The sequence below is a fragment of the Nicotiana attenuata genome, unplaced genomic scaffold, assembly GCF_001879085.1.
Source record: "Nicotiana attenuata strain UT unplaced genomic scaffold, NIATTr2, whole genome shotgun sequence".
NCBI classification, from domain to species: domain Eukaryota; kingdom Viridiplantae; phylum Streptophyta; class Magnoliopsida; order Solanales; family Solanaceae; genus Nicotiana; species Nicotiana attenuata.
In genome coordinates, this window is record NW_017671121.1 from 12,146 (window position 1) to 34,643 (window position 22,498).

General features: G+C 36.9%; 2 protein-coding genes across 2 annotated transcripts; one reads left to right on the forward strand and one right to left on the reverse strand.

The window, feature by feature from the left end:
- Positions 1-3,981: 3,981 nt before the first annotated feature.
- On the reverse strand, positions 3,982-9,354 carry LOC109206056 (DDB1- and CUL4-associated factor 13-like). Its single transcript, XM_019368824.1, has 9 exons — positions 8,917-9,354; positions 8,743-8,812; positions 8,622-8,656; positions 8,281-8,344; positions 6,291-6,376; positions 6,147-6,207; positions 6,011-6,075; positions 5,626-5,731; positions 3,982-4,369 (listed from the first exon to the last, which is right to left on the reverse strand). The coding sequence occupies exons 1-9, from the start codon at positions 9,099-9,101 to the stop codon at positions 4,310-4,312; spliced, it is 732 nt and encodes a 243-aa protein (XP_019224369.1). The 5' UTR covers positions 9,102-9,354; the 3' UTR covers positions 3,982-4,309.
- A 5,751-nt stretch (positions 9,355-15,105) lies between these two features.
- On the forward strand, positions 15,106-17,105 carry LOC109206060. Its single transcript, XM_019368829.1, has one exon. It carries the CDS (start codon positions 15,274-15,276, stop codon positions 16,891-16,893), a length of 1,620 nt encoding a protein of 539 aa, XP_019224374.1. The 5' UTR covers positions 15,106-15,273; the 3' UTR covers positions 16,894-17,105.
- The last annotated feature ends 5,393 nt before the right edge of the window (positions 17,106-22,498 follow it).

Consider the following 22,498-nt stretch of genomic DNA (forward strand, 5'->3'; position numbering starts at 1 on the left):
CTTAGTTCCACATCTTAAGCACGGTTTAGTAGTTCTACAAATATTTTAGGCTTTATGCCTTGTACTATGTAGCAAAGATTCCAATGCATATTGAATGCGATTTCGATGACAGAAGTTTCGCTAAGGCGATCTTTGCAGTTGATGCTTAAGCTCCTCCAGTGGTTGATGAAGTTAATAACTAGCTCATTCTTTCGTTGATGAACATTTGTAAGTTCGATCATACTTACGATATGCATTGTGCTATAGAAACGATTGAGAAACTCTTGCTCCAACTGATCCCAATTATCGATGGAACCAAATTCAAGATCTGTGTACCAATCGAATGCATTACCTTTGAGAGATCGACTAAACTGTTTGACAAGGTAATCACTGTATGTTCTAGCATTGTTGCAAGTTTCAACAAAGTGCGCTACATATTGTTTTGGATTTTCCTTGCCGTCAAATTGTTGGAACTTAGGAGGTTGAAAACGAATGTATCTTCAAGTTATCAATTCTTTGCGTACACGACTTTGCATATGTGAGAGATAATTTGGACGATGACTCAGATTTATATTTGATAGCCTTTATGAAGAAGTCCTTCAATTCCTCAACGGGAATTAAACCTTCAGCGGAGACTTGGATCTCCTTGGTTGTTGTTTCTAGCTTTGTGGATGAGTCTCCTTTCTCTTGTGACCTTTAAAGATTTAAAGGTATTTGTGTCGATTCTCCTTCTAGTATGCTATCCAATTTATTTTTCAACTTGAAAAGTTTAACATCTTGATCTTGCACGTACTTTGACAAGCCTTTAACTACTTTCGTCAAATTTGCAAGTTGTTCTTCTATGGTAGAAGCTTCAATAACCATCGCATGTATGATTGCCGTAGAGGATGGAGAAGACATGAACTTTCATGAGCATGATATTTGGACATGTTATGCGGAGTAAATCCAGGGCTTAAGAAATCATCATCGGCTTGCATGAGAGGTTTCTTGGACCCAGATAAACTAAGTTTGGCAAGAAACTCCTCGATCCTTTTAACGACGTCATTTGACCTACAATGTCTTTCTTTGTCTCCTTCTTCTAGCATACACGAAGAAGTTCTCACTTCTTTTGGAGAAGATGCTGGGGAAATATGAGATAACTTGGACGGTACTTGAAAAACTTGTTGTCCCAACATTTTGGCTTTAATCCTTTTGATTTGGCCAATAATCTCCAAGGCAACTTTCAGTTAATTTTTAGATTGGGCCTCCTCAGTAGTATTACATCTGGAGTAGATCTTCATTGCGGCCATCTTAGTGTTCTTGAACTTTAAAGAGAAGATATGAGAGGCAAAGATTGTCTCACTAGGAGTGTAAAAATTTGTAACAACTAAATCTTCGTTCCTAAAAAATAATATAATCAAGATAAGAAATATAGCAACAAATAGAAGTATTTGTATTTTAATGACTTTCTGGGGTTACAATCTTTGAACAATCTTTATAAGTTAAAAGATGTAATCCTCTGATTCTTCTCCTCACGACCGTCAACTTCAAGGGGCTTGATGGCTTGTTCTTGAATTTACGGGCTAAACTTGTTTTTTGAATTTGATCACGAGCGTAGAGTCAGACTTTGATCATGAACATGGAGTGTGTGGAAGACTTGAGGATCACCACCTGGAAAGAAGAATTCTTGATTTATGGAAAACTTGCGGATCACCACAGTGGAGAAATTAAAGGCTTATTGATGCTTGTATTTCTCCTCCTCTTCTGATTCATGCCTTTTGGCTTTATGGAGACCCCTATTTATAGTTGTACGGGAAGGGAGTTTGTGATACATACATACTCTTTATCCTTCAATTTGATTGGTTCACGTGAGTCATCAAAGTTATCATTAAAGCTATGTGATAAGATTGTATGTGATTGGTTAAACCATGTCATTTGAACACTTGGCGACATTTGATTGATCCTCGTATTTGACTTGGCATGCTACATCACTTATACACATGGCATGATTTTAGTAGTCCTTGTATTGACTTGGTGTGCCATGTCATTTGACACGTGGCATATGAACTTTGGGTTAATGGAGTGGGCTCATCATTTGAGGACCAACTCAATGGACTAACCCAAATGAAGTTGGGGGAAGTGCACAGTTAGCCAGTAATAAGACATGTATTTACTTTTAAGCCACTGTTTAAAACGTCTATAGTCTTTAGCCATGGCTTTAATAAATTTTTACCCGCCCGGACGAAAATACCCTTCTGCTCATAAAGTTCAGGACCAAGTGTCCTTAACTTATGAGCTTGTTACTGTAAGTTCAGGACTACCTGTCCTTAATTTCTGTGCTTGTAACTCTAAGTTAAGGACTACCTGTCCTTAATTTCTATGCTTGTAACTCTAAGTTAAGGACCAAGTGTCCTTAATTTTTGAACTTCCAACTCTAAGTTCAGGACCAAGTGTCCTTAACTTATGAGCTTGTTACTGTAAGTGTAGGACTAGCTGTCCTTAATTTATGAGCTTGTAAGTCTAAGTTAAGGATTACCTGTCCTTAACTATTCCGATAACCTCCCTACTTCGACGACCGTCCTCCATTTTTTCAGACAACTTGCAGCTCCCACTCTCTCTTCTTCACACTCACCTTTTTAAGCTACATACTTACTTTTCCTCAATCTTTATCCTAACAAGAAAAGTCCTAAAGATCGAGCATAACAGTAGCTTGCAGGAATTTTATGTGGGATGGAAGACTGCTGACAAAGAATAGACTATAGCCAAGTTACAGCTCATGAAAATCCGACGCCTTCACTCACGCCGTTTGAGAAGGAAAAGAGATAGAAGAAAGGCTAACACCGTCTTTTCATATTAATTTTAATAGATTAGTGGCTATTTTTGCTCAGCATTAAAAATGCTGAATAAAAAGTAAATACCACTTTAAAAAGTGACTATCCCACGCAATTTTTACGCCAACCAAGAAGGAGAAAATATAAACACCTGTATTTTTTCATGATAATAATCTTAATAATATTTTTTGAACTCATCAATAGATAAAGATATTGATTAGTGTCAAACGCTTCTCCAAAGATTTCAGTTGTTTCATTTTTAAAATAAATTCTAATCAAGCAAACACTCTATATTCCCTCTGTTTCATTTTTCGGTTGTGTTTGGTTGAGTTCAGAATATTAAATTTAACTTATGTGATATATTAGTGATAGTCGAATAAATATTAAAATAATAGTTGAAAGTTATACTTATAGAAAACATCATATAAATGTTTAAATTCTAAGGAATTTGAATTCGAAAAGTTGTAACAATGGTGCTAAATATTTTGGAGCATCTCAAAATGAAAAGAGTATCATATAAGTAAAAGCAGGGGCGGAACTAGTATAGGTTTTGCGGGTTCCGTCGAACCCAGTAATTTTTATTCAAACCATATATTTGTTTTAGTATATCAATTGAATATGTATAAGTTGTTAATTTAGAACCCATTAAATTCAAATCCTGACTCCACCTCTGAGTAAAAGGGATAACAAATTGTATATTTAAGTTGAAAGTAATTATTCAAATGAAAGAGGGGAACAAAAGGAAAGATTCTATTAGTGACACTTTAAAATAAAATATATTAAACAATCTTCTCTTGATAATTCTTTTCATTATGCGTACTTTTGAGCGTTGACTGTCAATATTTTTGTGTTATGACTGTCTTCGTTCTCTATATTTTAAGAAGATATCATCTTTTACAAAACAGACAATTGGATAGATTTGGTTAGAGCTTACTCAAAACAAGGGCATATTTATGATATATCCCAGATCATAGCGGAAGTGAATATTCTTAATTATAACAGAAACCACATGGAAAGGCTATGCAATTAACCTGTAAAATGAAGAAAGAAATCTTCTTTTTGGTGCACTAGCCAAAGCACCCAAGCAACCTTAATTATAGTCATACGAGGCAATTAGACAAACAAGATTTTGATGTTACCAATGAAGAGGAGGAGCAATTAAGTTTCCTTTTTCCTTTTTCAAACTTGGGAATAACTGATTACATCACAAAATTTCCCATTACAACCATGGCAGTAACATAAGCTCAACATTAGAAACAGCCACTATATATTTCAATAGTTACATGCGATGTAAGACCTCTTCGATTCTGCCCTTTGTTATAAAATTTACTATCCCAATGGCCCTGTCCACACAGTGAAATGGTAATAGCCTTGTTCACTGTTCAGGTTGGCCTGGGTAGCATGCATTAGCAGATCATGACAGCCACCCTTTTCACTCAATTTCTTTGATAATTCTACTCGATCGCAATGGCTCATTGTGAATGCTTCCTGGGGCACTGTGAGCTTTCCTCCTCTCAGATTCAGTCATCTCCCGTATTTGCTTTGTGGCCTTGTATATTGGTATTGGCAAGTGCCTGTGTCTGCAAAATCATAATAAAAGGGGAATGAAGATAACCTCAAAGCTTTTGGGCTCACTGAGAATCTTATCAGATATTCAACCTCCAAAGGAGCAGGAATAGAAAAGTAACAAATATGTGCACAGAAAAATTTGACCATGGTAATCATCTTCTTCTGAAACTTGTAACTTTAGTTTAACCATGCAGCTTTTGCTCAGGCTTATGAGCTAGCAGAATATAGGTCTCAGCCTAACAAGGTTTTCCCACTGAGGTTACTTGCCAGTTAACAAAAATGATCAACTACCAGTGGACTAAGGCCCTACGACAAGATTCCTAGTCAAGTTGAACGTTTACCTGACTATGCGCTTGACTTCAGCAACATGTTTGTAACAATTCTTGACAGCCTCCAAATATTCATGTTTTTTCCGCTCTCTTGGAAAAACCACAATTTTTAGCTCTTCATGATTGATGTGAAGAAAACCAATTGATACGACCCCCAGAAACAGAATTACAGAACAATCAAGGAAGCAACATCACATAGCATTCTTTTCCATTTTCTTTTAAAAGCAATAGTGTGATATTCGCCCTCCAGAAATACTAAGGAGCAAATGATGTTGTTCATTAGTTGAAGGCATTTTGTGTGAACTAAACTGATGCACATAAAAAAGCTTCAAAGGGAATAGGGCAGAGAAAATTTCAAGTTGTCCTAAATATGGTCACACACCATACTTTTCGGGAAAAAGTTTTGGAACAATCAGGTACCTGAACAATTTAATAGTATAATGGCTACAGAACATATGTTTCTTTCCCTTTTTTCCTTTCTCTATTGCACATCATACTCTAGCTTGTGCAAGAATTTTAATGAAGAACCACAAAAGCTTTTTCCAAGTTTGGGATCTCCGTTTCATCTACTTGCAGCATTCTAATTAACAAACTCTAATTACTCATAATTCTGCTTGTCCAAGATTTCTACTGAAGAAATGTAAAAAAGTTCTTATATTTTCATAAACTAAAACAACAAATCTCCCCATGTTAAGAAACTAGAATGGATGCGTGTAAAAAACTTACGACCTCTTGATCTCACTTTTTCAATCTTACCACTGTGTTGAAACCAATCCACCACTAAAAGGAACAGGAGAGAGACAGAGAGAGAGTGATTAAGTAGAATCTCAGAAAGATTCAAACCCATAATTCATCTAAAAGCAGAAATGAAACATGTACACACATTCCCAGAACACACTATATAAACCAAGTGAATCAAGCAGAATGTCGGTACATACAACTCCCAATTGCTCAGATGCTTTTGCTTTCCATAGACGAAGGTTGGTATCATCACTTCCTGAGATAATATAACTAGCATCGCAACTGAACTTGACACAGAATACCCTGAGTTGATGATAGATGTCAGGAAAACACATTCACTTGAAAATGCAAGCACATTAAGCAGCCAAGACGGTCCATTATAATTGGGGATAACTACATGATAACCTATGTTGCTCGACTCTCCGAAAATGTGGCAGGATACGTGTCGGATCCTCCAAAAGTAGTGTATTTTTAAAGGACCCGACACGGGTGCGGCTACATTTTGGAGAGTTCGGCGCAACATAGATGATAACTAATAACAAAACAGAAAAGATGCTTCTTAATCAAGATATAGAGTGAAACCTCTGCATCCTCTTAGTGTGATAGATTTCCCTGCTGTGACCACCATTATATTGGAAAATTCGCACCTACAAATGTAATTCGGTCAAAGTGCCGAGGGCACTAGGTGAACAAATAAATAAACTTGAAAGGAACTTACTGTTCTATCATAAGGTCCAGTAACAAATTCTCGACCGGTTGGTAAATAGTCTATATCCATCCTGCAAATATACCACACTTATTAGCGCACACAACTTGTAAAATCCAACACATAACTGCAGTAAATGAAGAGATGATGCCTTACACTGAGGAGACATGATCTTTATGCACACATTTGGCTTCATTTAACTTTCTAACATCATAACTGTAGCACTTGCCATCGTCATTAGCCTACCCCAATAAGATGCGAAGAGTCATTCCAAAAAAACCCACATAATATATGAAATTCATATTGAGAACAACCACTAAAGATTAAAAAATAAACACCAAGTGAGACCCATGCCCTTGTTTTATGCATGCACTCAGCCCCTCAAACTCCTAAACTGCATTCACTACTAAGTGTTCAGGCAGCTCCTCATTATCACGTAATTGTAAAAGGGGGCCTACTGAAGCAAAACAAAGTAAAACACAGCTATAGCAACATTTCACATAAAGGCATTGCGTTCATGACAAAGGTACAATGCTCTACTTAAGCTGCAGAGACTTCGAGCATGGTGTTACAAGCAAACTAGGCAACTTTCACTAGGAAAAGACCTTCTGAAGAACCAGTCACCTTTTTGTCCTATCTAATTTTGCAAGTTTCTGTCCAAATTTTAAGATGAATAAAATCTACCTTTATATTACAACTATCAAAGTGGTCTTACAACTTGTTTGGATGGTTGTTCCCCGTTGTATCGTATTGTATTGTTATCCTAAAACAATGTTTGTTTTGATTGTTTCATTAAAACTGGTTGTATTGTATTGTTAAATCCATTGTTCCGGAACAATGAAAAGTCACCTTTTTCGAAACAACCGATTTGGTGTGGTGGGATTGTTTCCTATTTCTCTTTCCAATTATGCCCTAACATATTACTCCAGAATTTTATTTTACCCTTTAGCTTTTTTTGCTATTTTAACTCCAAATCTCCAACCTATAACCTACTTTGTTTTTTTTCAGAACTTCTACCGCCAACGTTAAAGGTGTTTTGCCGCCTTCTGTTTTATTTTTTCTCCTAATTTGCTTTTAACTCAATTCTAATTAGTTGTGCTCCTTTATTTTGCCTTCTTCTGTCTCACTCCTTTGTTCTGCTTTCTTAAGGTGTTTTGCCTTCTTCTGTTTTGTTTTTTAAAATTATTTTTATGCATAATTTTTGATAAATTTAATATTTAAACAATTAAGGGTATTTTAGTAAACTTATCAGTTACAGTACAATACGATACAGTCAAATCAAATAGCAAAGTATTATTTAACAATAACAAACATACAATCTATCCAAACATTATTTTCATAAAACGATACGATACAATACAATACAATACATCATAAAACGATGAGGAACAATGATCCAAATAGAGTGTTAGTAATCAGAAAAAGATTGGAAGCAGGATACTATTATCCACCTTACTCTTTGTTACATTTAAACCATCATGGTTTACTCATCATCAAAATTTGGGCATATACTTTTCCGTTTAAGGTCTGCGTCAAGGAATTATCAATGAATTTGCAAGAAACTTAAAATAGGCTCTATAGCTTCGTTTAATTACCTTAACAAAAATTTCCGAATATTATAAGGGTATATGTTACAGATTTCAGATATAGAAAAATCAGGCCTTAAGTTCTTTCTCAAAAAGGAACCTAATCCCACCACTGAAAAAATTCCTTCCTCAAAGAAAATATTAGTGTGACCAAGACGTTAACTAGAAGAATCTTTAAGCTTCCTAGCTATGATTCATAACGGATCAGTTCTATTCACGCTCTCCTCGAAGTTTCCAACTTCAACTCTAACCAGGGCAAACTAGCCAACAGTGATCATGTGCTTATTGGAAAAGAAATCCAGTGATCCAGCAGCTTTTCATAATCTTAATGGTTAAGGCAGGCAAATGTAATGTTCAACTTAAACTTAGAACATTATAATTTTTCAGATCCAACTGTTGTCGTGGTAATGTCAAGGCCTGCTTTCAGGCCCAGAAATTTAGCCTAATTAAGCGGCTTTACAACAGAGTAGTCCATCGAGTAATGGACACTGAATATCAGACCCTAGGGACATAATTTCTGCATTAGCAGTAATTTTCACAGAGACAATTGTGTTGCTTACCCGCATAATAACCTTTCTAGCTGGTGTAGACATCCGTAAATCATATATATTTATGCTACGGTCACTGCAAGAAAGATCAAATACCACACAATAAGTAGCTGCAGGCCAAAAAATGGATAACACTAACTATTTTTTTGAAGTTTAATTTGATGATCAGAGAAGCTGCAACTACTGCATAAATAATTGTCCAAGACGTTGAAAACATAGATGCACATAATAGTGAAATTTCAAAAGGATAAGAGATATATAACTTGAGAAAGGTTATGTCCAAAAAAGAGGGTTCTATTTAAACATGGAAACTACATGATCGGACAATGCAGGAACCCAGTAAAAATAGATACCAGAATGCATTCTTCCAAACATACACAGCCAATGGCTGAGAATAAAAGAATTCAGTTTGCTAGACAATCGGGCACAACAAGTTCATGCATGTAAACAACAGAAAGCTAGAAATGCATTTACCTGGGATGAGTTACCAGACCCATCATCTGACTCCATTAGAGTATCACCAGGAACTTTCCAGAGCCTAAGACTACAGTAAAGTAGCGCAAAGCACAGTGGATCAGATTTAGTACAGGAATATATTCATTAATTAAATTTGTATCCTCACGTGCAATATTTCTCATGAAGCCTTACGTGCAATCAGTTCCACATGATACAAGAATACGGCCATCCGTAGACACTGTCAAACCACGTACTGCACCTTGGTGACCAGGAAACTGACGTACTGTCCGCCTATTTTGTTTTGCAAAAAACATTTGGCACACAATTATTTTAAGGATCATGACTGGGATAAAAAGAAATTTCAAAAGAGCACCCATGAGCTGTTCATCGAGTAATGGACACTGAATATCAGACCCTTTTTAAAACATGCTTCTGATTGCTGGTTAGAGATGAAACACTGCATATAACTTCAAGTTAAGAATTTGAATAGGCCAGTCACGTACCTCAAAGGAAAAAAGAAAAAAATGCGAAGGAAGAAGAATCGAGCATCAGATTGTATGTAAAACAAAAAAAAAAGTTCATACTTCATGTCCTTCAGCCCACGGATGAAACATTTAAAAGAAGTGCAAAATGTGAAAAAAATTGGGGATAACAATATCCCATAAAGCTTGAGTCAACTACCAGCAGTAACATGGAATGCAAAAAGCCCTAGGGAACTGTGAATCGGTAGAAGTAAAGGGAAAACAAATGCCTTAAAGAATTTGGAATCGACATTTAGTTATCCAAAATAATTACCCTCAGCTCTCGTGATCAGAATTTCACGTATATTCCTAACTTCATGGTAATGTAATCAAAAAGTACTTTTGAGTTCCACACTTCTACTTTGTACCGGGGCTAGGCTGATAATGTTTCGCCTTGGGTTGGTAGTGGTTTATATAGTTTCCACACTATTTATGTTTTTTTACGGCATTACTATCGGTTATTGTTATTGCTTTTCCATCTATTTTCTGTCTCTGATATTATTTTTCTAGCTTTTGTTGTTGTCACTGATCTATTATTTATTTTCGTCTTCTTAAGCCGAGGGTCTTTCGGAAACAGCTTCTCCACCCCTTCGAGGTAGGGGTAGGGGTAAGGTCTGCGTACACTCTACCTTCCCCAGACCTCATGGCCACGCCCAACTATGCCTTATAAAAAGGACTAAGCGGTCGCTGCAAATATAATCCGGTTTACAAGTCCGGAGTCGAATCCCACAGAGAACTAAGGTTTAGCTACAGCTGTTCACTATCACCAAGAAGACAAGCTTGAACAATTCCTAACTTATAGATATTAAGATTCTTGTGTTTAACTAATTAACTAACAAATTAAAATAGTAAATTAACAACTAACGATACTGAGGGTTAGAGAAAAGATTAAGGAGGTCTAGAGTTATGATTTTTCCTATTGTCGGAATCCTTCCCGCTATGTCTTCTATAATTTCGCCTAAGTATTCTCTACCGATCATGAGCACTCTTATTACCATAAATCTCTCCTGAGTAATTACGATAATTTACTAGACGCACTCTCCCGAGCTACGCTAGCTGGCTTTTAATACAGCTCACTTCAGATCGCACCCAAGGCTTTGTTATCCCTAATCCCGCCTTTAAACCCTCGGTTATTGATCCCTCATATACTCTGGGAGTGGTGTTGTTCGACAATTACCAAAATATGCACTCTCTCCCGAGTTATGCATACTAAATAGGCACAGCTAATTGAGAGCTCTTCAATCAACCAGAATATAAACGTAGTTGAACAAATAGAGAAAAGTTATGGCTCAATTATATAAAAACATAACAAGAATTTATCCTACAAAAGGTTCTATCAAAACTCTAGATAACAAATTAGCTATTCATAATAGTATGTAAAACTACAATACTAAAAGTCATAACCAACAATGAAAAATAGGAAGAGGAAGGAAAAAACTCGTAGAAGAATTCTCCGCCTTGCTCCCAATGTGTTCTTGCCTCCAAGGGTGTTGTTTAACCCTAGAGTAGTGTCTCTCCTCCTTAGGTCTAATTTATGTCCAAAATATGTCCCCCTCCTGTCTTTTGGCCGGCTTCCTTCGTTTAATATAGGGTTTAGGGCTTAAAATCCCGTATTTTGCACTTTGGTCCCTGAAATTTTCGCTTCCTGCCGCGGTCCCACCGCGGTTACGCCAGGACCGCGGCCAGAATGGTCCTCTGAATCTTTGGTAATGTTCTGCCGCGGTCCTACCGCGGTCCTACCGTAACCGCGGTTTTTCACCCTGTTCCGTTTGGAATTTGGAAAAACTTAAAACATGAAAGTTGTAGCCCTTTGAGTTAGCTTTCCAACCATATATTGTGGAGCCCAAATGGAGTTCTGAGCAAAAAGTTATATTTATTTTACTAGACAGTGCGCAATATGCCTCCTCGAGTCTTCGTTTTGTTGTTTTATCATCCGTTGATCCCCGAATACGATCCCGGCTTAATTCCTTGGGCTTTTACTCAGACTTCAAAGCTCCAAATCACTTGAATTCATTCCATAACATCTATATAGCTCGGAATCACTCCTACAAGGCATAAAACACACCGTTAGTGCAAAACACTAGCGATTAAAGCGCAAACTCAACTAAAGTGCAGTAAATTAGAGTGTAATAAGCGACTAAAATATGCAATTATAGCCTATCATCAACACCCCACACTTAAACCATTGCTCGTCCTCGAGCAATCAAACTACATTTTTTTTTATAGACACGACCTTTTTAAACAATTCTCCTAACTCATCACACAATGAGTAGTAAAAATAGACTAAGCACAAAAGCATAACATCTTCACCTCAAGATTTGACTCACAAGTACGACGCGTTATTCGCAACTCACCCACTTACCCTAACATAGAGATCACTGACATTATCTTTCCTTCGTGAATCAAGTGCCCTCACACAACAAAAGAGAGTAGTTCCACACAATAAAATTTAAGAACACTTAGGAACTCAAGATAGAAAGAATTCACTCACTCTCATAACATTCATATGCCACAAAAGATGCACCATAAGCTTGCCCGTAGTGTACTACTCCACTAATCGAGCTCATTCAATCTAGGATCAATTAGGACTTTATTTGGTTGTAATGTAGGCTACGGGACGGGTAGGATACATTTATATATAAGAGTGACTACACCTCCCTAAGCACTTTAATACATATACTTTGACATTCAAACCCCATACTTATGTCAAACCAAACTCCACCTTCACATCAATTTATATTACCCCATACTTTTTTAAGCACACTTACGTCAAGAGCCACCACTTATCAAAATTTATTTTTTTCAACAACAATCCAACTATTTTGTTTTCAATTCAAGTGGCTCTTCCTTTTTCAAAACCGTGCACCTTTCTCCTTATTCAATTAGTTCCACTCAAAAGCCAAACCAACCACCCCACACTTTAACTTTTACAAAGTTCATAACAATTCAAGTGCTCATGAGAGGTGAAAAGGTTCAAATAGATGATTAATTCAAACAACTGGGCAAGGCTTGTAATGTGGTTGCCAAAGAAAAAGGATTATAGGCTCAAAGAGGTTAACTACGATACATAACAATTAGGTGGGTAAAATATACATATCTGGCTCAATAAGAAAACGCCTATATCACTTCCAAGACTGAACAATAAAAGAGAGTAGTTCCACACAATAAAATTTAAAAAAGTAGATGCTGCAATTTCGGGAGGAAGAACACATCAGCAATTTCAAGTTTTGTACTGAGGGGTAATTTCGAGATTAAGAAAAATTATAAGAGATAAGAATGTAATATCGCTGGTCAAAGCAATATGACTTTTAAGCCAATTTAGAAAAAGTTGGGTTTACCCAACTTGTTGATTTTGGCTTTTTTTTAAGCAAATTTTAACTTTTTTTAAGCCATTTATCTAGTTGCCAAGTCAAACAGGCTCTATGATAAGCTTGTGTGGAAAGTGCGTTCTCTGAGGTCACACATAAAATAGGCACACATCAGATAATTCCTCATGCACCAAATCTTAGCTTCTATTGTGGATAATTTCAACATATTGCAAAAAAAAAAAAAAAAAAAAAAAAAGGCATCATCAACAGTTTTTAATCTGTTCTAGGAAGTTAATTATTTGTCATTTGTTCTAAATCACACAATCAATACATATTAAAATAAAGCTATCTACACTTACTTTGAAGTGATTTGATTGTATTATTATATAGTCAATGAATAGAACTTAAAATTCATTTATATATATATATATATATATATATATATATATATATATATATATATATATATATATTGATGAAACTCTAGAAACTCATACTATCTGTTCTTGAAAGCACGTAACCAAATGCTCATACTGACCAAAGGAATCTTGGAACTGAAATTCTTTATTTGTTTTGGGGATTATATATTCCTTCTTCCATTATCTAGAATTATCCAGCTGTGGATGACTTGGCATAGCATCAAAGCTTTATTAGGAGAGAAACTTAGCTAAGATAGTAGGTAATAGTGTTATCCAGAAGACAGAAATACCTTGCATACACATTAAGAAAGGTCCAGCATGCATCAAACTTAGAATATTGCACAAGCTCATGATACTATAATCAAACAACTAATATTAAAATCCTAGAAGGAACATTAAGTCCAAAACTCATAATACTATGATTAAAAAAAAAACCGCCCGGTGTACAAGGTATACCGTGTTCACACAAAGTTCGGAAAACGGCCGCACCCCAAGGATGTGATGTAGACAGTCTACCCTAATACAATCATTAATGGCCTCTTCAAAAGATAAAAACATGAGTATGTCGGGAACAACTAATATGATACTATGAACAGTGGCGGAGCCACTCATTGGCAAGGGGCGTCAATTGACACTCCTTCATCGGAAAATTATATCGTGTAAATATGTTACACTGACTCCCTTGGTTTTCTTGTGTGCTTACTTATTTTTATTTTGATTCCCCTAAGTTAAAATCCTGGCTCCGTCACTGACTATGAATATATAATTATTATTTTTTGTAGTTGTTATGTTCGAACAAATAGGCGCAACGCCTACTAGCACCTTCCAACAGCACAAGTATGGAACAAATCTACCCAGCTAAAGTTTAAACAGATGGAAAGAATTAATACTATGACCAAATAAGTAATATCAAAATACCAGAAAGAAATGTAGGGCTTAAGACAGATTTTCTTGGTGGGGGTAACAAATGTCTTCTCTTTTTGTTTTCAAATAATATTTTAATGATAATCACACCCTTAAAAAAATAAATTAATTACAAGTTTTGTCACTTGGTGGTCCTAAAGAGCATCTAGCATCAAGTCTAAACAAAGTATATTGGATGAAGGTGGGGAAGGGTAGACAAGAGAAAGAAAAGCATAGCCTTCAAAATTAAAGCAAAGATGTTGAACTGATCATCCCACACACAAAGCTAGCGTACGCACTCCAAAAGAAAGAATCCTAACCATTCCCCACGCAACCTCTTTGCTCCCCTCATTCTCCTCTATCCCAAAATGCCCTTCTTCATCAATTAAAAAAGGCTTTAAACCTTATTCATAGGACTTAATTTATATACATGAAAAATATTTATATTATTAGCGTAATTTAATCTGTTTTAGTAGATAACATATTTATTTTCATGTCACTAATTTCGTTAGACTATTACTTATAAGTTGGTGTTTATCTTTTAGATGAAAAATTATTAATTTTTACAATTCAATACACAAAGCATCCCGATTCACGGAGGGTCCAAGGAAAGACCGCATGTGTTATAGACAGCCTACCCTAATACAAACATTAGTGACTGCTTCCACGGCTCGAATCGTAACCTATAGTCTACAAAGATACAAATTTACCATTGTTCCGAGGCCTTCCTTCATAAAAAAAATCCTTAATACAATAATATATAGAAGTTAAGCTCTATTACTTTATCCTTTATTGTAAGGGCATAACATATTAATACAAAATATGCTACACTAAATTTCTTAATGGAATTATGAGAAACTTCAAGATTTACCCTACAAGGCTCTCTTGTACTTCCTCAAAAACCTCTCCCACATATCAAGAACAATGAGTATTTTCAAACACAGATTCAGAATTTAAATTTTATAGGTTAAACTCTTACTGTTTTTAATATTAATCCCATTAATTATATTTTTAAATTTATGTGTTCTTATTTACTATTTTTGTAATTTTAATAAATTTTTATACATAAATTTTTACTCTGCATCGAAAGTTACGAGTTCAATTGAACATATCACTAGCATACTATATCCGCCCGAGTATTCTATGAAAAGATTATTCCAGAAGAGTATTTCCTATCAAACAAGGATAAGATTGTCAAAAGAGTGGAATAGTTAAAGAAAAAGAAATAAAGCATAGCTTGAAATCAGGCCACTCCTTCCAAAAACTTTCTTCATCACTCTCTCCTTTTCTATACTTTTCCTTAGCACTAAGATTTCTCTCATCCATCTATCTTCTTTTCACATTCTGCAACATAAAACAAGATCCAAAAAAAACACCAATCTTCCTCTCTATTCTTCAATGGGAGATAATACAGCTCCTCAGACTTCAAAAAAACAAAAGAAACTAGACTCTGAAGTTCAAGCAAACCATGCAAAACCTAGTAAGTTTTATAATCATTTTCTTTTTAAAGCTTCCCTTCTTGTGTTTTTTCTAGTTGTACTTCCACTTTTCACTTCAGAAGCTCCTGAATTCATTAACCAAACTCTTCAGACAAGAAGTTGGGAAGTTCTTCAGCTAATATTTGTCGGTATAGCTGTTTCATATGGCTTATTTAGCAAAAAAAGTAATGAAAGAGAGAAGGAAAATAGCTCAAAATTTGATAATGCTCAATCATATGTATCTGGATTACTTCAGGTTTCATCTGTTTTTGATGATGAAACCGAAAGTCACGAGGAAAACAAGGTTCAAACTTGGAATAATCAGTATCATAGAGGTAATAATCCAGTAGTAGTAATTGCTAAAGAAAATCATGGTTTTAATGAACAAAGAGCTGTTAGTTCAAGAATTGGTGAAAAGCCTTTGCTTTTACCAATTCGAAGCTTAAAATCTCGTGTTCTTGATTCTGATATGGTGGAAGAAACTAATGAAAAAGTTAATATTGGTTTAAAGGGTTTCTCTAGCAACGTAAATAAAACAAGAAATGGGGATTTTGTAGTGTCAAGTCCTAAGAAAATGGTGGAGAATATAGAGGAAAATGTTGTCCGTCCATCGCCAATTCCTTGGCGATCAAGATCAGCAAGAAATATGGAGATTAAAGAAGATGAAAATAATAATAATAATCATCCCCTTAAATCTCTATCTCCTTCAAAAGAGGATCCTGGATTTAACAAGATTGAACCATTTTCTTTAAGGTCTCAATCCATTAGATCACCTAGGCCTAATACTTCACCAAAAAATCTTTCTCCTTCACAATCCTTTTCATCGTCAAGAAAATTGTCCCCTACACTTTCCTTTTCATCAGAATCACAAGCCAAGATTGTTGAAGATGTAGTTAGAAAGAAAAGCTTTCGCAAATCGACTCCTCCACCACCTCCACCACCACCACCACCACAATTCTTCTATAAGAATTCTCCTCTGATAAAATCAAGCTCTAGCGTTAGAGATGAAAATGTTTCTACTGAGAAGGAACTGAGGAGAAGCATTAGGAGTGTGCCAATGGAATCAACTGGCAATGAAAAATTCCAACCACCAAAGAAAGCATATTCAGGGAAAGAATTGAGGCCATTCATTGGTAGTGCAAGAGCAAAAGAACATGGTGAAGAATTCATAGCAGAAGAAGATGAAGAAACTTTTAGTGTCAAGAGAGGATCAACTGATAAACTGATGCATGAAAGTTACAACTTTGGATCAAAACCAAGATTTATGGAGTTTCCACATGAAGAGAAGAAAGAATACGTCGAAAAGTTTCTTGTTGAAACTGATCAAGAAGATTCAGAAACTGAAAGTGAAGATGATTACTTTGAAGAAAATCCAGAGAAAACAGAAGTTACAACTCAGAGTACATTTAGTGATGAGGGGCCAGATGTTGACAAGAAAGCTGATGAATTTATAGCCAAATTTAGAGAGCAGATTAGGCTTCAGAGAATTGAATCAATAAGAAGATCAACAGGGCAACCTGCTAGAAACCTTGTAAGATAACCTTGTTCTATTTAAGGTGATCAAATTCACCTTATTTAGTTATATGATTCACAGTTTCATAAGAGAAGTTTTCTTTTCAGTTTCCCTATTTATACATCCTGAGTTTTCTGGTATACAGAGATTTTAGCAATGTAATTATAATGTAATTACCTCTGCTTCCTCCAGTGACTGATTTGTTACCATGAGGCTTCTTATTATTATTATTATTATTATTATTGGGAGCGGCGGATTCAGGGGTTCGCTGGAGAATTACATTGTACGTATAAGCAAAATCCGCTTATATTATATTTTGAATCCCTTTGACACAGCCCAAAAACATATCGTAGTGGTCAAGGGGGTTCAAAACCCAGCTACAGTCTCTTCTATTTTTTTAACTTTTTTTTTTTGAACCCCTCAGTGAAACGAAGATCGTCTGATTATCCCATCTTATATGCTGATTAACAGTTCTGATTTTCCAAATGTGATGTTAGCTTTCAGTTTACTGCATGTTTTAATTTACGCCGCATTCTAGCATAGGCGAACAGCTTCGATGACACTCAAAATATATATGCATATGTTAAAAAAGAAACTATATACTATTGTAAATCACATATACTCTAGACTAGACCAATGTACTTTAAATTCTGAATTTTCTTCTGCTCTTAAGTCATCTTTCAGGCTTTCCAATAGTTTACTAAATGGCTTCAATATTAAACATGTACCAAGACCATCCAATCACGACTTTTGAAGTGCAACAACAACAACGACTCACTATAGTCCCACAAGTGGGGTTTGGGGAGGGTAGTGTGTACGCAAACCTTATCTCTACCCCAATGGGGTAGAGAGACTGTTTCCGATAGACTTTCGGCTCAAGAAGAGGAAAAGACGAAAAGAGACAATATATTAGTACAATCAATAAAAAAAATCATGGAAACAATAACAACATCCCAAGAACAGTTGAATAAATGGAAAGCAGAAATAATAACCAGTAAATAAGGCCCTACACTATGAAAACGGAAGAGTAGTGTAAACACTAACCACTAGCAGTCTAAGACTAAATCCTATCAGCCTAGCCTCACACTGGTAGACTAAATGAACTCAACTACCTCCTAACCTATAACCTTAATGCTCGACCTCCACAGCTTCCTATCGAGTGTCATGTCTTTGGAGATCTGAAGCCTCGCCATATCCCGTCAGATCACATCTCCCCAATATTTCTTAGCCCGCCCTCTACCTCTCCTCGTACCTACCAATGCCAACCGCTCGCACCTTCTTACCGGGGCATCCAAGCTCATCCTCTGTACGTGTCCGAACCATCTGAGCCTCGCTTCCCGCATCTTGTCATCAATAGGAGCCACGCCCACCTTCTCCCGAATATCTTCATTCATAATCTTGTCCATCCTAGTGTGCCCACACATCCACCTCAACATACTCATTTCTAATACTCTCATCTTCTGGGTATGTAAGTTCTTAATTAGCCAACACTCAGCCCCATACAACATGGCCGGCCTAACCACCTCTCTATAAAACTTACCTTTGAGTAGCGGATGCACTTTCTTGTCACACAGGACTCCAGATGCTAACCTCCATTTCATCCACCCCACCCCTATACGGTGTGTGACATTCTCGTTGATCTCCCCATCCCCCTGAATAATCGACCCAAGGTACTTGAAACTGCCTCTCTTGGAAATGTCCTGCGATCCAAGCCTCACGTCCATGCCCGCTTCCCTCGTCTCGGCACTGAACTTGCACTCAAGATACTCCGTCTTCGTCCTGCTCAACTTCAAACCCTTAGACTCAAGGGCCTGTCTCCAAACCTTCAGCCTCTCGTTAACGCCAATCCGCGTTTCGTCAATCAGGACAATGTCATCAGCGAATAACATACACCATGGCACTTCTTTTTGAACATGGTGTGTCAGTGCGTCCATCACCAGAGCAAACAAGAAGGGCTGAGCGCAGATCCTTGGTGTAACCCCATAACAACCGGAAAATGCTCAGAGTCGCCTCCCACTGTCCTAACCCGAGTGTTAGCTCCATCATACATGTCCTTAATCACCCTAATATAAGCAACCGACACACCTTTAGCCTCTAGGCATCTCAAAAGAACCTCTGTAGGAACCTTGTCATACGCTTTCTCCAGATCAGTAAATACCATGTGCAAATCCTTCTTTCTATCCCTGTACTGTTCCACCAACCTCCTAATAAGATGGATAGCTTCCGTAGTAGAACGACCCGGCATGAACCCAAACTGGTTGTCTGATACAGACACCGTCCTCCTCACCCTCGCTTCTACTACCCTCTCCCGAACTTTCATGGTATGACTCAATAATTTGATACCCCTATAGTTGTTGCAACTCTGAATGTCATCTTTGTTCTTGTACAACGGAACCACCGTACTCCACCTCCACTCGTCCGACATCCTTTTATAAATGATTCAGTGCCTTTTAGTTTGTTTGCACTTCTCGAAAAGTTATGATCTGTCAAAGACTACAGATTACTGTTTCCATCTCTTTGATGAAATTATACTTAATCAGTGAACAACTGATACTATCTTTCTTGAGTCGAGGGTCTATCAAAAATTGCTTCTCTATTCTCCCAAGGTAGGAGTAAGGTCTGTGTATACACTAACCTCCCCAGACCTCACTTGTGGAACATCACTGTTATTGTTGTTGTTAGTGAGCAATTGATATTAAAGAGTTTGTAAGTAGTAAACTAGTAGTGCTCTATTCTTCCGATCATATCAAGAAATGGATGAGTAAGCTTTGTGCTAATCAACTAATTTACAAAAAAAATTGGATCACTTTGATATCTCATATTGTCTCATTACTGTAATCTGCATCATTTCTAGTTGCTACTTTATTAGAGCATTTAGATTTTAGACGTAAGCAGTTTTGACGATTTTTTAACAAGTTGGTGCAAAGGTTATAAGCTCATCTATTTATTTATTAATAAGTTGTGCTTGAATCATATGTTTCATTAACTCTTGCCTGTGATCTGATACACAACATGATTTCCCCAGCACAAAAACATGTATAGGGTAAGCTATTTCCTATATACATATAATACACATATATATATATATAGATATAACCCAGGATTCTATTTTATCATCAATCCGATCCCCGTTCACGTTTTTTTTTTCTTATCAATGAATAGATCTCTTTACTTGTATGACTTAAATATCTCGTATTTCTCGAAAAAGTGATTCGATTGATGGGATTTGGTATTAGATCGATGATCTCGATGTGATTGATATTCCAATCTTTCTTCTTAGAACGTATTGATTTGACCCCATAAGCGGGACCAAGCATGTTGCCGCCAGAAGCAGAACCCCGTATTTCTTCTAGAGAATCTCCTAATTGTCCCAGAGCAACTAGAAAGAGATTCTTTAACCAGAAAAAATTCGGTTCAGATGTAGGATACCTATCCAGAAGTTTTCGCAACTCAATCATAGATGATGGAATCATCAAAGATTTGACCTTTTCGAACTCTGTCTGTAACTCACTAGAGGCCCGGGAAACAAAGAGAAGATGTGTACAAACGAGATATCCAGCAACAAGAAGAAGGAAAAGGATTGAATAGAGGAACTCCCGAGCATTTGGCGATCTCAGATGTGTCGATATCAATGGTGACTCATTATTTCGATGAATCATTTCTTCGGACAGAAGAAGATTATGTAAACACTTACTCGAGATCTCACTTATCAGATTCCATTGTGGAAGACACAATTTTTTCTGAAGAATTCGCCATGATATACCTGATCCATGCATAATATCATGAAAAATGGATACAAATTTTTGACTGCTACTTAGTATTGGCAATAGGTCTGAAAAAGTATCTAAAAATATCAAATTTAGATATTTGTACCCTGTCGAAGTAAGGAACCATGGCATATATGTTTGGAATAGATTCCATTTTGAGAGAGTTGAAAAAGCACTATCTCGTTGAAAGGTTCTATACATCTGCCCTTTCTCAACGCATTTCTTTAGACAAAGACTCCGTTTTTTCCTCTTTTCGGATGATAAATCTTTCTCAGACATGGAGTGTGAATCAAAACCCATTTTTGAATTGAAATTNATGAGATCGTGTTTAAGAGTAATAAAGATCAGGCACGTGTTCAATGATTGTCAATGAATGTTATAATAAGAACATGCAATAAATGCATATAATGACAATAAATGTAATAAAGACGAATTTATCACCCAAATGTTAGATGGTTTGGGTGATTCTTCTTCCTGACAGCAACGTGGGATAATGATTAATAAAGATGGATAAGGAATCTTTGGATCTTGTAAACAAAGAGTGAACGACGTGTGTAGGGCTTTAGAATCAGTGAACAAGACAAGCCTTTTTGTATATTCTCTGTAGTCAACCCTTTACAAGTGCTCTTATCAAAAAGTGAAGATCCCCTTTTTGTTCTTTATCTCTTCCTATTTATAAGAGTTATGCCCAAGAAACCCTAAAAAGTACAACATAGAGAATATCCAATGGAATATTCCTTATATCTATTCCTAAACTATCCTAACGTTGCTTCTTTCCCCCCTTTTGCTTGACCTCGGCAATAACCCTTCTTAAGACAACTCCCATTGTGTCGTGGTCGGCTCTATCCTCGACCATGTTTTATTTGCAGTTATCAAGCTGCCCAAATTTAGACCAATACAGTTAGTCCCTCCGCTTGTTGAGGCCGTAATCTTGCACGTCCTCGATGAGCGGATCCGGTCTACAGCCGTTGAGAAGAAATTTGGTCGTGTTGATTGAATCGAATCGGCCGAGGTCGAAAAAATAGTGTGGCCAGCGGGGCTGCGGTTGGCGTGGCCAGTGGGGTGACATCATGGCCACGCGCGTCATCATTGCGCGTCTGCCCAATGAATGTATGTGCTTCTGTCGTTTATACTTTGGTGCCATTGACAGTCCTTTGCTTCAATTCTGGCGCCACCCAACCCTATAAATAGATAGGGGAGGATTTCATTTTCGAAAATTTTCATCATTTCTCATTTCGCATGTGTATTGTTTTCTTTGATCTTCTTCTTCGATCTCCGCTTTCAATCTCTTGCAGCCTCTTTAATTCCAGTCCCTGACTTCTTACCCAGTTGATATCTTCTTCTTCAGACTTTGTTGCATTCATTTCACTATGAGAATATGTCAACATCCCTTCATATTCATGACGAAGTTTCCGATGCCACTCCTTTATCGGTGACCCTTCCTCCCGGCGGTGAGGAATTCATGGTTGAAGAGGAGGAAAGCTTCCCCACCATGGAGGAGGTGGTCACCAAGAACCCTTTGGTTAGACATGACTTCCTAAAGAAACCTGCTCCCGTCCTGCTCAAAAACTTTCTGAGACGGGACCGTCTCAAATAGCTGATCTCCGGTCTAAATATCGCATTCCTCTCCACGTCGAAAATGTTTCGGCCGGGGGCGACATCGTAGAGGTTCATCGACCCAGATATTATGCTTTCTACATCTATCCGTTCTTAATCGGTTGTTCTCTTCCTCTCCCCCATTAGCGGAGGAATTTGTCGATTTTACAGCACCTGTCCGGTGCAACTCTTCCCTTAATTGTACAAAGTTTTTCTAATACTGGTGAAGTATGCAGAGTTGGCCGGTTGCGAGGTCAGCATTCGCCACC